Source organism: Akebia trifoliata, chromosome 14, assembly GCF_017979445.1.
Source record: "Akebia trifoliata isolate Shusen 1 chromosome 14, ASM1797944v1, whole genome shotgun sequence".
Lineage (NCBI taxonomy): Eukaryota > Viridiplantae > Streptophyta > Magnoliopsida > Ranunculales > Lardizabalaceae > Akebia > Akebia trifoliata.
Window position 1 is genome coordinate 35316084 of NC_141388.1, and position 17181 is coordinate 35333264.

At 36.5% G+C, this 17181-nt stretch overlaps 1 protein-coding gene across 1 annotated transcript; it reads left to right on the forward strand.

Annotated features, from left to right (window-relative positions):
* Nucleotides 1–583: 583 nt before the first annotated feature.
* On the forward strand, nt 584–16712 carry LOC147386982 (EAP30/Vps36 family protein). The gene is made up of 9 exons (XM_086422766.1): nt 584–1317; nt 4239–4442; nt 7324–7417; nt 7495–7552; nt 8563–8632; nt 15332–15467; nt 15563–15647; nt 16063–16112; nt 16258–16712. The coding sequence occupies exons 1-8, from the start codon at nt 688–690 to the stop codon at nt 16109–16111; spliced, it is 1326 nt and encodes a 441-aa protein (XP_086278892.1). The 5' UTR covers nt 584–687; the 3' UTR covers nt 16112; nt 16258–16712.
* The last annotated feature ends 469 nt before the right edge of the window (nt 16713–17181 follow it).

Below are 17181 nucleotides of genomic sequence, written 5' to 3' on the forward strand. Positions count from 1 at the left end.
TAATAATTTTAATTAATTTTGCTCTCATTTCATTCTTGAGAATTGGAATCGATGGGTACTTAGGGACGGAGTTAGTAAGGAGTTGGTGAGGGCAATTGCCCCACAGAACTTTGAAACATCCCTATATTTTCAACTAATTACATGTCTCATTTGTCCCCACTCTCTCACATCTCTCCCTATTTGCACCCACACACTCACCTCCCTCCAACCGTCTATCCCTCTTCAAATTTTTATTGACGACGTTGTCTCTTTATCAATCCTTCTCATATACTAACTGAAAATAATCTAAATATCATTTTCATTAACTTTTAATAAAAAATCTCTGAAGTTTCTCCTAAAACCATTCACCTCCAAGTTCTTCAACTATACAACTAACCATAGTTTGCTCTCCACTATAAGAAAATCTTAGCTCTGCCCCTATGTGTACCCATGATTTTTGGCGGTTTCAATTTCATTTATTTTCGAATCGGATTCGAAATCGACAAAAATTGGAATTGAACTAATATAATAGTTATGATTGTAAATTCCTTAGGAACCGAACCGGACCGAACCCATTGACACCCCTATTCGTTAAATAGACCTTCGTTGGACGCCCTTGAATCCAACGTGGGGTGACTTTTCGAGGAACGCTAGATTATCTCCCGCGAAAATCAATTGTTTCTTTGTTTGTTTCGGTGACAGACACAAATGGCTGGAAAATTTCTTCCTTCAGCGCAACTAACCAGCAGTGGCCGACCAGTTCTTCAACCTGGTGAAGTAGAATCGTTTCTCCTCTCATCCGTAGATCTCGATTGCGAAGAAAACCCTAATTTCCCTCTCTTCAAATCCGGACTTTTGATCCTCACAACTCATCGAATTCTCTGGATCAACGAAACCAATACCTCTAATGTTGCATCAACTGCAGTTTCGATCCCTCTTGGATCTGTTACTCACATTTTTTCACCCAAGAAATCGATCAAGAACATGTTTGCTAGCCCTAGGGTTCGATTTCAGGTATCGACTTCGTTGGATGGGAGGATCGAAGAGAAGGGAGTGAGATCGATTGTGATTACGCTTGTTTTGAGAGGATCGAAAACGGACCCTGATTCGTTTTACAGTCGGTTTTGGGATGCTTGGAGATCGAGATCATGGGAGGTGTTGAATTCGGAGAGTTCTGATTCGAAGGAGAAGAGTTCTGGATCGACCGAAGGTTCAAGTGGAGTGAGAACTACTGCAACAATGGTGGGGGTTTCGGGGATTCTGAGGAGAGAGCAAGAGATGTGGGAGAGTACTGATAAGAGCTTACAGGATGCTTTTCAGGACTTGAATGCTTTAATGGTACGCATGCATATATATATATATATATTTGATTTGCTAATCGACTTGGACATTAACTTGCATTCTTTAAAGTGAAATTGAAATTGGAGATACGGCTCATCTGTATAGGTTACTTTGATGAGGTTTGTGAACTTTAAATATAACAGAAATGAAGTATTATTCATGTCTGTGTATATGTGCATGTAGTATAAATTATATCCAAGTTTGTATTTAGCAATTATTTAGTGGGGATCAATTTGTTTTAATTTGGGAAAGAGTAAAAAAAAATGCGTGGTTTATAAAAATGATATTTTTAAGCAATAAAATAGGTTGCATTATGGATTTTGGGTTTCAAGAGATGGACAGAGAGCCAGAGGTTAGGGTTGATTCAGTTGATTAGGAAGAAAAAACAAATTTTGTTGATTCGCCAATTATTTTGGAGAATTATCGATTAATTCGGGGAATTAATTAGCAACTTCACCTTCCTTTTTTCCCCCCTATTTTTTGAAAAAAAAATTGGAGAATTTTGTGACGGTGATCATATATATACTTTTGAAACCATGATGCCAAAATTGTGAAAGTGCAAAATTTGGGCAAGTTGTCAATTACATTGAGATTTGTGCACACGATTGAATAGTTGATGGATTCATGAAATCATATAGTAGTTAATGCTCATAAATTATTATGTTTTGATAAGCAACTCATAAATTATGCATGAATTATAATCATCATCATTGATGCCTTATCCCAAAGATTTAGGTTTGGCTCAATGAATCTTGTTCCTCCATTTAATTTTGTCCAGAGCCACATCTTCTACCATGTAGTGTGTCCATATCCTCTCTCACTACCTCAAGCTGTATGCTTTTGGGTCTTCCTTTTGCTATTTTGTAACCTTAAAGCTGCATATTCTTCTAACCAGGGTAATTAGCTTTCATTGGACGTGCCCAAACCATCTCAATCAACTTTCTTATAGTTTATTGCCTATTGGAACTACTAGATTTTCTCAATTGTGTTCAATTCAAATTTTATCTTTTTTAGTCTTTTCACTCATCCATCTTCACATCCTCATCTCTACTACATTCTATTTATTAACAATACACTTTTTGACTCCTTAACATTCAGCTCATAAAGCATTGCCTTTTATCGCCATTTTTTTAAATAATCTTTTTAATTTGTTTGGTATGTAGTAGTCATATAGCATATGGAAGGCACACCTCTACTTTAACCATCTAATTCTAATGCTATGGGCAATATCTTCCTTAATTTCTATATCCTTTTGTGTCATAAATCCAAGATAATGAAAATGATTGCTTTAGGGCTACAAAGCCCTGACAAGGGATATACATATGTCTATATAATAAAGTAGGATGGTTGACCCTCTCCTTTGTTTGGACGGCTGTCCCTTTCCTTAGTCTCAATCTTTATAACCCATACATGAAGTATCTCGAGGAAAACTTTTATCTTTATTACTTCTCTTCATCCCCTTTCCATGAATACTCCATATTTTATTGTCTCTCCTCTTTTACCCCCTTTCCAAGAATACCCCTTCAACTTTATTGTTTTTTCTCTTCTTTCCCTTTTCTAATTATACCCCTCAGACTTTATTATCTTCCCTCTTTTACCCCCTTAATCCCATATATATATGGGGGTGGTTCATGGGACAATAATTGTGACAAAATCTATGACAATGTTTTTTTGTAAACCACTTCTGACGGGTTAGAAGTTTCAGAATGTTCTGATTTTTGGTGAGGATGATTTCTATGGTGGGGAGATCATCCTCACCAAAAATCACTCCATTCCGAAACTTCTAACCCCAATTTACAAGTTGAAGAACTGTGGACCGTCAATTTGTCTGTAAACCACTTTTGATGGGGTTCGGAGTTTCGGAATGAGCTGATTTTTGGTGAGGATGATCTTTATGGTGAGTAGATCATCCTCACCAAAAATCAACCCATTCGGAAACTTCTAACCCATATAAGATAAATACCATTGTCATAGATTTTGTCACAATTATTGTCCCATGAACCGTCCCCTATATATATCTGTATATATTCTTTTTCAAGAACAGTTTATCATTTTCTCTTCTCTAAAGCACGAGCTATCGCTAAAGCGAAAGTGGAAGGCAATTTTGGTAGTTTACCTTGAATTTTTCGATCTGCCCCTTTGGTAGTTGGAGTTTGTTGGTTGGAGAGGAGCCAAGGTTTGATTGATTCTCTGCTGTTTCTGTGCTCTAATCTGTAATCCCAGCTTCTTAAATTTGAGTTATCCTCTCTATTTCTTTTTCACATTTATTGTATTCAAATCCATTGGACTTTAGTATATCTGTTGGAATGCTTTTGGGATTTGTTATCTGGAGTTGGTAGTAATTACTTTGATTTGGTTTCTTGGAGGTTTATTTCAAATTCTATTTCTGTTTACTTGCAGCTCAGTTCCTTGTTCCATGTGCATTGAGTTCAGTCCAATCACACAGCTCATAATAGCCTGCCCAAACCCAATTGTCAACCTCTAACCCCATTAAATTGATCGTTAGGAAAAACCCTTTAGTTCTAGAGCTATCCTCACCTTCCCCAATAAGTAGAAGCCATTTGAATCTGATATCCTACTGCCCAAAAATTTCACCAGCACCTCTTAAGGTTGCTTTTCTCTATTTCAGGCCAAGAATGAAAGCCTTACCCCTGATGTACCTTGAATCTTCAAACCTAGATTCATTCCAACACCGAATCCTAACCCTAATGTCCATTAATTTGAGGAATAAGAGAGGAGAAACCTGCCGGAACCCCAGAATCTCTTTTGTCTAGCATCAATTGTATAAAAGATATGTCTAAAACTGTTGTGTTTGATGCATCCTGTTTGCTTCTGACTGCCGTAATTGTGCTTGTATGCTGTATCTCATATATTGTATAAGTTGTATTAACTGCCTGATCATATCTATTACTTTACAGAGCAAGGCTAAAGAGATGGTGATGCTGGCAGAGAAAATGAGGTTAAAGCTTTTATCTGGACCAACCAGTCAAGCTAGTGCAACAAATGATGAGGAGATGGGTTCCAAGCAAGAGATGCAAGATTGGCTGTTGAGCATTGGTATTGCATCACCAGTTACAAAAGAGTCTGCTGGAGCTCTATATCATCAGCAATTGTCTCGCCAGGTTTTCTTCTATTTTCATTAATGAACGATGTTTCATTATTTTTAATATCAAAGTTATTAAGAATGGAAGATAAGTAGCCTGTTGGTATTGAATCAATTACTTGCAATATAGATATAGTGACCACACTTGAAACAGTCAATTCCTCGTGCTATTATGCAAAAGCATCCATTACAGTATTTTTTTTTTCTATTAGAAATACAATGCAATCTTTAGTTAAACCCATCACGAAATTCCTGTTGTTTTGGTTGATCCATCAATTCCCAGAATGTTTGAAACTACTATCCAATTGCCTCTCTTTCATTTTATCTCATATTAGTCCACTTGATGTTATGACGTTAGTTACACTTCCACTGTATGCTATTTGATCATGGTTCAACTTTTGTTTCGTTTCTTTTCGGCAGAAAGTTGCAGTTTTTGGCCAACTAAAACGAAGAATTATGAAATTTTAAGTGTATAGTAATGTTGCAGAATGTTTCAAAAAATATACCGAAACACATCTATACATTATAAGAAAATCTTTTACTGAAATTCAAATGTTTCGATACATTTCAGAATGTTCCGGAACATTTTAGAATGTTTGATAATGTTTCCTGAACTATATTGGAACATGTCAAATGTCGTACAAATTGATACTAGATGACCCGAACCATTTCAGTTTTTTCAGTGAGTAGGAGTGCTCCAGTGAAGGTGAAGGCTTTGAAAGGAATGTTATACAAGATGGAAACTATAGTAGTGATTAACTAATTGAAAGTTTTAACTATAAAGGAGGATGTGGCCATGAACCGAATGGGATGTGGTCAAACAAGCTTCACATAGACTTCCCTGAATATTTGGTAAACATTTTTTTTTTTTGGGATGAGATGGATGATGCTGGGGGGCAGTGTTTGACCTTTTCAAGGGCTGGCACGCCAATGGTTCTCTTGGAGGGAGAAATAATTTAGAGGCTTCTCCGCTTCGGGGTATGCTGGACTATTTGACAAGGGAGGAATGAAAGAGTTTTTAATAATAAGGAGGAGAATGTGGTAGCCATTGTCTTCAAGCTAAAGCCCTCTTGTACTTTTGGGCATCAGTTCTAACGGAATTCAGGGGCTTTTGTTGTTCTCCCTCTTTCACTAACGAGCTATGAGTTTTTGTACTATTTTTTCCCTTTCTGATGGAGATAAGTAGATATTATTTCCAAATACAAAAATATACATTTGTGGTATTTCTTCTTCCTTGTTATTAAAGCTTTTTTATTTTATTTTTAACGAACATTAAAAAAAGACAGGTTCAGTTGTGTGCAGTTGACATAAATAGTTCTAGTCAATGTTTAAAATCTCTTCTCAGGGCAATGTTTGGGTCAGGGAGAAAATCCAAGACTGCCTTGATCGAAACATTCCTAGACAAATCCTGAAACATTCATTGTTCGGTTATGATCTCGGTTGAAACTGGAATGTCTTAGCTGGAACATTCTGAGACGGTACGGAACTTTAAAACAGGTTCTAGTTGTACTGTTTTTTCTTTTAAGTGGGTGAATTCCTCTTGTTGAAAATATAGGATGCATCATATTAAGATGCATGAGATACATTGTGTCATTGTCAATGTATCTCATCACAAAAGGAAGGTTGTGATGGAGAATAATGATATTTAGCAATATCAATTACGATATTTTATATTAGGAATTTTTGATAATTAAAATTTATATATTAGGCTACTTTCTATATCTTGCTTGATGTAGTATCTATAAATACCTTGTTAGGATTCATGTAATAATCATCCAGTAATTTTTATTTTCTTCATGGTATCATAGCCTAAGCTCCATTGAGAGCAAGATCTTGGTGTGTCATTCTTCGATGATGGCGGTGAATCCTTTCTTTTTCTTTAGAGAAACACTTTCCTTACTTAGTAAGGTTTTAAAATCTTACTAGGGTCGTTGAGCTCAAATGGATTACCAAATTAGCAACCCAACACCACAGCTTTCTAGATTTCATGGAAAAACTTAGATCTCATGATCTTCTTTTTTTTATTTGAAATCTTTCCAACGAGAGTTCTTTTTAAGTTGCTCAATCTTAATTCTAATGTTTATGGGGAAATCATGAAAGACATGATTTAGTTAGCCACTGGCTTTGACAAACAAAAACATGAGCGTGATGCAACAATAATGGACTTCATAGACATGCGGTGACTATCATCAAGCACGGTCGATCGTTTGCAATTATTTATTAACTTTTTCATGAGATCAAGAACAATTACTCAACGAGACCAATAGCATGTGTTCCTTCGTCAAAGGACCATGCAGTTGTGGGAGGGTGTTAATATGCACCATATAAAGATGCATGAGATATGTTGTATCATTATCAATGTATCTCTTCACAAAAGGAATGTTGTGCTGAAGAATAATATATTTAGCAATATCAATTAGGATATTTTATATTAGGAATTTTTATAATTAGAATCTTTTTGTTAGGCTTCTTCTATATCTTGGTTGATGTGATACCTATAAATATGCTATTGGGGTTCATCTAACAATCATCCAAGAATTTTCAACAATATATTTTTTTCTTCACCTCTGTCCTGAACACATTGGAATCCAATATTGCACATTTCAGCCACGACGCATCTGTTTTTTTTTTTTTTTTGGATTATTTTTTGTGTGGGGTGGATCTCTGATTTGTCTTATTACAAATTCAAATCGTGTCCTTTTGTGTAAAAGGTTTTCTATGGGAGATAAAAGAATACATTCTCATTTATTCTTATCGTTGAATCAATCATATAACCCATTGAACCCTATTATTATATAAATATTAATTCTCTTAAGTTAATTGAGGTATGCTGCACAATTCATGAAGCTTTGTTGCAAAAACAGCTATGATCTTAATTTTATGTTTTTCCCAACCTTAAGTTGGCAGATTTTGTGAAGTTATCCTTAGATAGAGCTGGAGGAATGATTGCACTCATAGATGTCTACTGTCTCTTCAATCGCGCCCGAGGGACAGGTAATCATTCTATGAGCAACTTTATCTATTATTGGTTATAGAACTAGTAATAACTATCTTTCTTTTCTCTGACACAGAATTGATTTCTCCGGAAGATTTGTTACAAGCCTGTGCTATTTGGGAGAAGTTTGATGTGTATGGACTACAGAACCTTCACCCTTTTCAGGTTCTAATGCAACCGTTTATTAAAGGGTTTACATTGCGCAAAGCCGCAAGAGTCGCAATCCAGAATGATGTTCCATTCCTATTGCAAGATATGATGTCTACATGGCACTTTTTAGTTGGAGATTAAACACATTGGGTTGTGTGCCATGTCGAAAATGGCTGGATTAGGAGCTTAATGTGTTTTAAACTCCAACAAAAAGATGCCACGTAGACACCACTCCTATTCTATAGGAACAGGACACCATTTTGATCCTTATTCAAGCCGCAAAACCCATGCAACAATCGAGAACATGCATATAAATGTTTACATAGATATGAGGTGTCACACAATGCCTTCGAGAAGTCTGAATTGCTGACTCATTCGTATGCGTGTATTATATTATGCTATTTTAGCTTTATTTAGCTCAAATTATTTTTATATTACATAATGAAAGTACCAGGTGGTAAGTAGAAGAAAATATTTCCATGTACAATAGAGCTATCCAATGACTTAATATAGAAAATAAATTTGTAAGAGGGAGGATTTATCAAATATAGTTGTTTTAAAGAACTTAATAGTGTATGAAGGATGAAACACAACAGCCTTTTTCTGGAATTCATTTTCACATTAATGCTAGGATGTGTCTTAGCAAATGTAGACATGTTTATTGTGTTGATATGTGCCCTTATCATGAAAAAATTGGGAATCAAGATTCATGTTAGGAGGCAGTGAAGTTTTTATACCGATTGCCTACCTAATGCAACCCTCCTCCTTTATCCAGGCTTGGGATTGGTGATGTAGTGTGAAGAAACACTACACAAGCTGAGTTATCCATGTGTATGTTGATAAGGCAAAAATTGTGAAGTGTCGTGAGATTGTTACATGGTGCAAATCAAATATGACCACTGACAATCCTACTTTTCATAGTTGTCTTTCTCTTTATTGGTGTTTTATTTGTTTGTTTTCAAGTTATTTACTTATTTTTATTTTTGGTCAGCAGCCCAATAATGCTTAGAAAGTTTGATAGTGGAGTCATGGTAATCCAGAATAAGTCCCACAGCGATGAAGAGGTATTCTGTTTTCTATGGTGATCAATTATGTTCTGCTTACTTATGGTTGCAAAATCATAGAAAACACTACTTTTTTTTTAACCTGAAACTATGATGGGGAGTTTTTTATCCTTTCCAGACTGAAATGACGGTGCATAAAGTCAGCGAAAAAATTGAAATTTAATGTACTTATGTATCAAGTTATAAAATTGATTTTTTTTGATAAATAAGTAAAATTTTATTAAAGTGAAAGCATCGAGCAAAATGACCAACTAAACAAGAAACCGGCTACAAAGAGAGACTAACCATACTGAATACAACAAACCCTCTCCCACCTATCTACGAAGTCCTAAAAAAAAAAATTCCATTAAACTCTTTGAAAGCATTATACCAGTAGAATAAGAGACCCAAAATTGATTAAGTAATGTCTTGAGAGTCATGCTCCTTGCCTTTAAGTTTAAACTATTGTAAATAATCAAGTGTTATTTTAGTTTTAGTTGTTTAGTAATAGCTTTTATTTTTTTATTTCTTGTAAGGGCTTTTTTGTCTTTTAACTCTTTTATTATTATAAATTCCTGCCAAGCTTTCAGATTGAGACTTGAAAATTATTCTTGGTAGTAGAGCCAAGGAATTTCGTCCCCTCTCCTTGGTTCCCCTCCTCGTTTTTCTCCCCTCCTTCTTCCTTGTTTTCTTCTCCCCTTTATTTCCCAGACCTTTATACCTAACCTAGAAAAGCTTCGTTAGATCTTTTCCCCTTCTAGGGCCTTTTTTTGTTTATTATTCACTTTTTCGCATGTTGCAATAGGGATTTGATCACATGTTGCGTTTCTGCGCTGTATCTGTTACCCTACGATAGTGCTTCTACCTTTGATAGGCTTTCTTAATATTCTTTGCCCTCCGTTAGGATTTTTCTCCATCGTTTTTGTCTTTGGAGGGTTGCAACAGAAACTACAGGGACTATAAGATCTTGGAACAACACTTAGGGTGCCTTTGGGAACATACTACAGTAGCTACAAAACTTGTGGAGGCTTGCACCAGTAGCAGCCACCTTCATCAGCCCTGCGGGTTGTTTTAAAAGTCTACGACAGCACCTAGGGTGCCTTTGGGAACTTGCTACAGCAGCTACAAAAGCCTGTGGAGGCTTGCGGTAGTAGCAACCACCTTCAGCAGCCCTATGGGTCCCTTTAAAAGCCTGCGACAACACCTACAAAGCCTGAGGAGCAGTTAGGTTCAGCAGAACTTGTAGGTGCCTTTGGAAGCTAGCAGCAACAACAACATAGTGTAAGGAGGCTTGCGACAATAGCACTTGTAGGTGCCTTTGGAGGCCAGCGGCAGCAAGAGCACCGCCTAGGGAGGCTTGCATCAACAGCACCTAGATCCAACAACACTTGTAGGTGTCTTGGAAGGCCTGCGGCAACATCTGTATAGCCTAGGAAAACTTGCAATAACACCTAGGTTGCCCGTGAAGTTGTGTTTCCTGGTATTGCGAGTTTCTTCTATAGACCTCCCTTCAAACCAAAGCAATCGGAACAAGCAATTACGACTTCCACAACAATTCTTGGGTCTAATTATTCAGCTCAACATATTACTACTACTACCCTTCTCAATGGTTGAAACTTTTAGTCATAGTTTCGATCTGTGCACCTTTATCTAGGTAGTAGAGGGAAATATAGATGGCTTTCTGGCACCGTTACTAAACCACCCCTTACTGATCTCAAATTTGAATCATGGGTGATCGACAACTACATTATCCTTGGGTGGCTATTCAACTCCATGAAGCAGCGCATCTATACCATGTTCATGTACCATGAGATTGTTTCATCTTTATAGTCTGCACTTACTCAGACATATGCATGTGCCAAGAATGACTTGAGGATTTATGAGCTCTATTGAGACATTGCCCTGGCTACCCAAGGGATTCAGAGTGTAGCGGATTACTTCAGATTTCTTCACTTATGTTGGGAGGAACTTTTTCATTATGAGTTTATGATTGAATTGTCTTCAGAAGTAGCTGGTTATGAGGTTAAGAGGATTGTTCGACATCAGACCTACCAGTTTCTTATCGGTCTACGACCTGCATTTGATGCCCTTCGAACACAAATCCTGAACACCACTCCTTTACCTTCTTTATTTGAGGTCTTTACAACCATTGACAGTGATGAGCGTTGTTGTCGTATTGTTCCTTCTTAGACTCAAGTCCCCGGCATTCTTTCTGTTCCAACTATATATCAGATGACCTTAATTGCCAACTTAAGTTTCTCCAACTCTCGAACCCTTGAATCAGGGAGTCGTGGTTGTGGTAAAGGGAGTAGCCTTACTTGCAGTCATTGTGAGAAGATTGGCCATGAGAAAGTCCGCTGCTTTCAGTTCTATTCTCATTTGATACTATGATTTCCTTCATCTCCATCTTTGGGACAATCTGTTCCTCGTGCCGCTACAGTGGAATCATCATCCACTCATCTCACTGATCATCCTTCTTCACTTGACACAATTGACTTGCAACAGCTACAGACTCAGATTGCCACTATTGCCCGAGATCAGATTTATGGCCATACTCACTCCGCTTCGACTGTGGCCTTAGTTACTACGTCTCCATGTAGTCTTCTGCTTTTCATGTCACCCAGTCTGGCTCTACTCCTCTGACATGGGTTATTGATTCTGGTGCCTCTGATCACATGACTGGTGAGTCTAGTCATTTTACCTCTTCTACTTCTCCTACCATTTATAGGGAGGTTCGCCTTGCTGATCAATCTCTTACACCTATCCACAACAAGGGCATCATCCCCTTATCTTCTAGGATTTACTAGATTTTGTGCTTCATGTCCCTCACTTATCCCTTAATTTTTTTTTCTGTGAGTAGTATTACTAAATCTCTAAATTGCTTAGTTACCTTTTTTCTTACTCACTGTATTTTTCAAGACTTGATTTCAAGGAAGATTTTTGGTAAGTAGTATGAGAGAGAGGCTGTACTTATTTGGATCTCAGCCTACTGTTGTTCCGACTTCTGTGCTTCCTTCCTCTGGGAGTCACACGTTTTCATCTAAGACTCTAGATTTATGACATGCTCAGTTAGGACATGTCAATTTTCAACACTTATATTCTTTATTTCTTGCTTTAAAAACTACTTGTAGTGGACATAAATTTCAATACTTTGTGTGTGTACTTTTTAAACACACATGTACTTATATTCCTCGTATGGATCAATTTAATGCAATATTTAATTTAGTTCACACGTACTTCTTATGTTCTTCGTATGCATCGATTTAATGCAATATTTGATTTTGTTCATTCTGATATGTGTGGGCCTTCCCCTATTACTACTTTTAATGATCATAAATATTATGTTACATTTATTGATGACTACTCTCGATGTTCTTGAGGTTATCTGATGTGTTCTCGTTCTGAGGTACTCCCTATTTTTGTCAATTTTCTTAAAATGATTTAAACTCAACACAATATTACTGTTAAATCTCTTTAGTCTGATAATATGGGGGTGGGGGTGGGGGGTGAGAGAATATATATCTGATGGGATTCACTCCCATCTTCATGAGCATGCTATGCTTCACCAGTTGATTTGTTCTTATACTCCGGAACAAAACGGGGTGGTAGAACGTAAGAATCACCACCTCATGAACATTATTCGTTGTTTTCTCCGAGGAATGCATGTTCCTAAGGTATATTGGAATATGACAATCCTCACTATGACTTTTCTTATTAACCGCGTCTCGAATTGCACCTTAGAGGGACAAGTGCCTATTCATGTCCTTCAACTTGACAATATACTTTTCCCCATTACACATTGATTCTTTGGGTACACGTGCTTTGTTCAAGACAGAGCTCTTAATCGCACCAAATTGGATGACAAAGCTATTCGGTATGTTTTCTTGGGTTACTTCTCTATGTCAAAAGGGTAGCGGTGTTATGATCTAGTTTCTCACTATGTAATACACTCTCTTGATGTTACTTTCTTTGAAAATGTTCCCTACTTTAGTGCCACATCTACTTTGCAGGACTTTTCTACTTTATAGGACTTGTCTTTTGTAGTGTTATTTTCTCCAGTTTATTTTCCATCTTTTCTGTCGCTTAAGGTCTATACTTGTCACCCTCCTCCTCCTTGGATTCAGGTATATCCTCTCCTACCTCTACACATATACCTATCCTTATCCCTTCTATTTTTAATTCTTACTTGTTTATTGTCATTCACAAAGATAAGCAGAGGTGTGTGACTGATCATCCTATTGTCCAGTTTGTTTCTTATCAAGTTCTTTTTTTCTCTTATCAAACTTACCTTACAGCCACTGATTATATTCGCGTTCCTCGGTTTATATTAAAGGCTTTGTGAGACCCTTAATGGACTAGAGCTATGACTACCGCGATGGATGCTTTGTAGAAAAATAATATCTAGGAGCTTGTTACCCTTTTGCCTAGGGAGTGGATCGTTGGTTGTAAATGGGTATTCACTGTGAAATATCTCGTTGATGAGACTATTGATCAGTATAAGGCACGCCTTGTTGCTAAGGGGTTTACACAGACCCCTAAAAAAGATTTTGGTGCCATGTTTGCTCCGGTTGCCAAACTTTTCACTGTTCGACTTCTTATTTCTTTAGCAGCATGTCATTCCTGGCTACTTCACAAACTTGATATGAAGAACGTCTTTTTAAATGGTGATTTAACTAAGGTTATTTATATGGATCCCCCTCTTAGGTTTTGTCTTTAGGGGGAGTATTCTAGGAAGGTATGTCGCTTTCTTAAATTTCTGTATGGCCCAAAATAGTCCTTGCGAGCCTGATTTCAGCGTTTTTCTGAGGTTATTTTATCTATGGAGTTTCTTAGATGCCACTCAGATCATACTTGCTTTATTCGTCGGGGAGTGGATGGTCGTTGTACCATTGTCTTGGTTTATGTGACTGATATTATTGTGACTGGTGATGATACGGAATGGATTGATAAAGTTAAGATGCTATTGGGTTGTGTTTTTAAGGTTAAAGACTTGGGTCTTTTCAAGTACTTCTTGGGGATAGAAGTGTCCCACTCTTGCCGTGGTATTTCGTTATCTCAGTGTAAATACACATTGGATCTTCTTCAGGGCACAGGACTTGCTTGATTGTCGTCCTGCTTCCACCCATATGGATCAGAATCATCGTCTTCATACTGACTCCGGTGATCTTTTATCAGATTCTTCTTCTTATCAGAGTCTTGTAGGTCGTCTGATTTATCTGACTAATACTAGACCAGACTTGTCCTTTGCGGTTAGTGTGGTCAGTTAGTTCATGCATACTCCGCGTACTTCTCATCTTAATGCGTTTATTGTATTCTTCACTACTTGAAGTTGCATCCTGATTTCTTGCTTTTCTACTCTTCCACTGCTCAATCGCATTTGTCGTGTTTTACAGATGCTGATTATGCTGGTTCTCTTATAGATAAGAGATCTACATCTGGTTTTTGTACTTTTTATGGTGATAACCTTATCTCGTGGAAAAGTAAGAAATAAAATGTGGTTTCTCGTTCTTCTGTTGAAGCTGAATATCATGCTATGATCCTTGGCACATGTGAGCTGATTTGGCTTTGGTTTTTGCTGACAGAGTTGGGATTTCCTATTTCCGATTTTTCTACTTTGTTATCTGATAACAAGTCTGCTATCATGCTTGCTTTTGACTCAATTATTTACGAAAGAACTAAGTATATTGAGGTTGATGTTCACTTTCTTAGGGAGGAAGTTCAATTTGGTGATCTTTAGACAGTCTTTGTATCATCTTTAGATCAGTTTGCCGACATGCTTACGAAGTCTATTGGTCCTTCTATCACTAATTCTCACATTGTCAAGTTGGGTTTAGTTGATATATTTGCCTTAGCTTGAGAGCGAGTACTAAAAATAATCTAGTGTTATTTTAGTGCTAGTTGTTTAGTAATAGCTTTTATTCTTTTATTTCTTGTTAGGGTTTTTTTTGTCTTTTAACTCTTTTATTATTATAAATTCTTGCCAAGCTTTCAGATTGAGACTTGACAATTATTTTTCTCAATTCTTCTTAAACAACTTATTTATTAGCTGTTTCTTAGTACATCTCTTTAGTGCAAAACCAGTTATATATATATATAATTGGAACGGATCAAGGGACATATGTAGAAACAATGTAACATTAATAAATTTTCAAAATATGGGTTAGAAGTTTCGGATTGAGATGATTTTTTGTGAGGATGATCTCTATGATGGGAAGATCATCTAGAAAAAAAAAAAAAATCAGTCCAATCTGAAACTTCTAACCCCATTAAAAGTGATTTAGAATGTGGATTGTCGATTTTTTGTCAATTTTTGCCAATAATTTGTAAATCACTTTTGATAGATTTAGAAGTTTCAGATTGAGCTGATTTTTTGTGAGGATGATCTTCTCATCATAGCCACCATCCTCGCAAAAAATCAGCTCAATCCAAAACCTCTAACACAATATTTTGAAAAACCATTGTTTTTACATATGTCCCATGAACCGCCCCCTATGTATTTATATATATAAATAAGTATGTTTGAATAATAGATATTTTTCTAAATACAAGTGAATCTTTGTTGTTATGTGAGTTTCTGAAGTTGATGGCTATGGTTCATGCTGCATGCAGATTGTCATAATTCTTGAGTTTGTGTATCTTTGAGTTAATTAGTATGTTTTGACAGTGTTCATTTGGTTTCAGAATCATGACCAAGTAATCAAGTTTTCCTGTCTGATGTAGGTATTTGCGAGGATTAAATCCCTTGTATTAAAATCCGATGCTCTCCGATTTGGCATAAGTCCAAGCGATGCTGCAATGATACTAGGGATAGCTCCAGCAATGGCCAAGGAACACCTTCTAACAGCTGAGAGCAAAGGTACATGTATTTGCACATATTCCTTAAAAAACTCATTGAAGTTCAAATTTCTGTTTTTTAACAGATTTAATGTCATCATCGGCTACTATCTGCAGGTCTACTGTGTAGAGACATCAGCCCCGAGGGCTTTCGGTTTTACATTAATCTGTTTAATGAAATCAACCTAAATGACATCCATTTGTAAGTAATAATTCTGATTGTTGCTTTGTATTGACTTTCTTTGAAAAAAGAAAAGAAAAAGAAGAGTGGAAAGCTTTGAATACTAGATCAGCGTTACCCACACATGTGCGCATGCCCACACGCATACACAAGTTACCATTCTTTTATGATTCAAATTACCTCAAGAATCGCTCATATATTGAATCAACTATCGTCCCCAAAATAACAGTATTGTCCTTCCTAAGTTACTACCTTAGCGATCCATTGATCTCCCAATTAGTATATGTGTTTTATGAAGCATGTTTCACTGATCTAGCTGAATTTTCACATCTATAAAAAAAAGAAGAAAAAAGAAAGATTCTATATGCAGAAACAAAAGAAAATTTCTTTTCCCTTCTATTGTTGAAATTGAGATGAAACAATGATGGCAATGTAGGGTGAAAGAACATGGGATTTACAAGGAATGGGTTTCTGCTTCCAAGTGAGGTGATCCTCTATATTATTTGTTCTCTCTTTATTTATTTATTTATCAAGACAAGTATAGAAAATCAACAACAAAGAAAACAGTAATTTTTTTTTCTTTTGATTGGTAAGCCTGTTTTTAATGAGTTCATTAACTCGGTGCTGGCAGGATTTGAACCCAAGTCTCTGGTATCATCACCCAAAGACTTTACGAACTAAGCTAGTTGGCACCTGCAAAGAAAACAGTAATTTATTGGATGCTGATAAGTGCTGGGAGATTGTTTCCCCTCGTTTTGCCCCCCTTTTGTCAGGTAAGTTGGGTATGAACTGCGGCAACAAAGTTGTTTCATTTGGTTTAATTTCGAGCGCACCGGAGGGATCGATTCCATGCCGAAGGATCTTCATCAAAAAGCAGAAAAGACCATGTTTGGTAATTGGTTTGTTCCCGTCAGGTACTGTCCGTCTTGTTTACTAACATTTGTAAACTGGATTAAGTTATAAAAATTTACAATATAAGGGCAAAGCCAAGAGGAGAGGCCAAATCTTAGGTTTGGTTTAGGAATGTTTGTAACATATATGGTGATTCATCCATTGATAGAGATCCATGAAGAAACTTGAATTTCAGTGTCTTTTTTATTTTTATTTTTAAATACATAGGCAATTTAGGAAATCTTCTCAAATAAAAATGATTGTTTGGCAAGTACTTTCAAGTGGGAAGCCGAAAATGACCAAAAGTGAGAAGTGGGCGCTTCTCCTTGTGATTTGCAATTGTGCTTCCACCTGCTTCTATTTCTGCAATTTTTGAACCAAATGGGGTTTTGGAACTACAAACCATACATGCTTCTGGCCATTAATAAGTAAACTTTACTCATAAAAGTAAAAGTAGAGAGCTTGTATTTCTACGCCAACTTTTATTTATAACACAAATTAATAATGTGTAACCAAATAAAGATACTATTAATCTTATTCTCTCCCTCTCCATCTTTCTCTACACTGAGGATGAGGTTCTCCTACCATAGACATCAATTTAATTCATGGTTTACAATTATTTATTCATATGAAAATAATTATAATATTTTTAAAGTAGATTAGT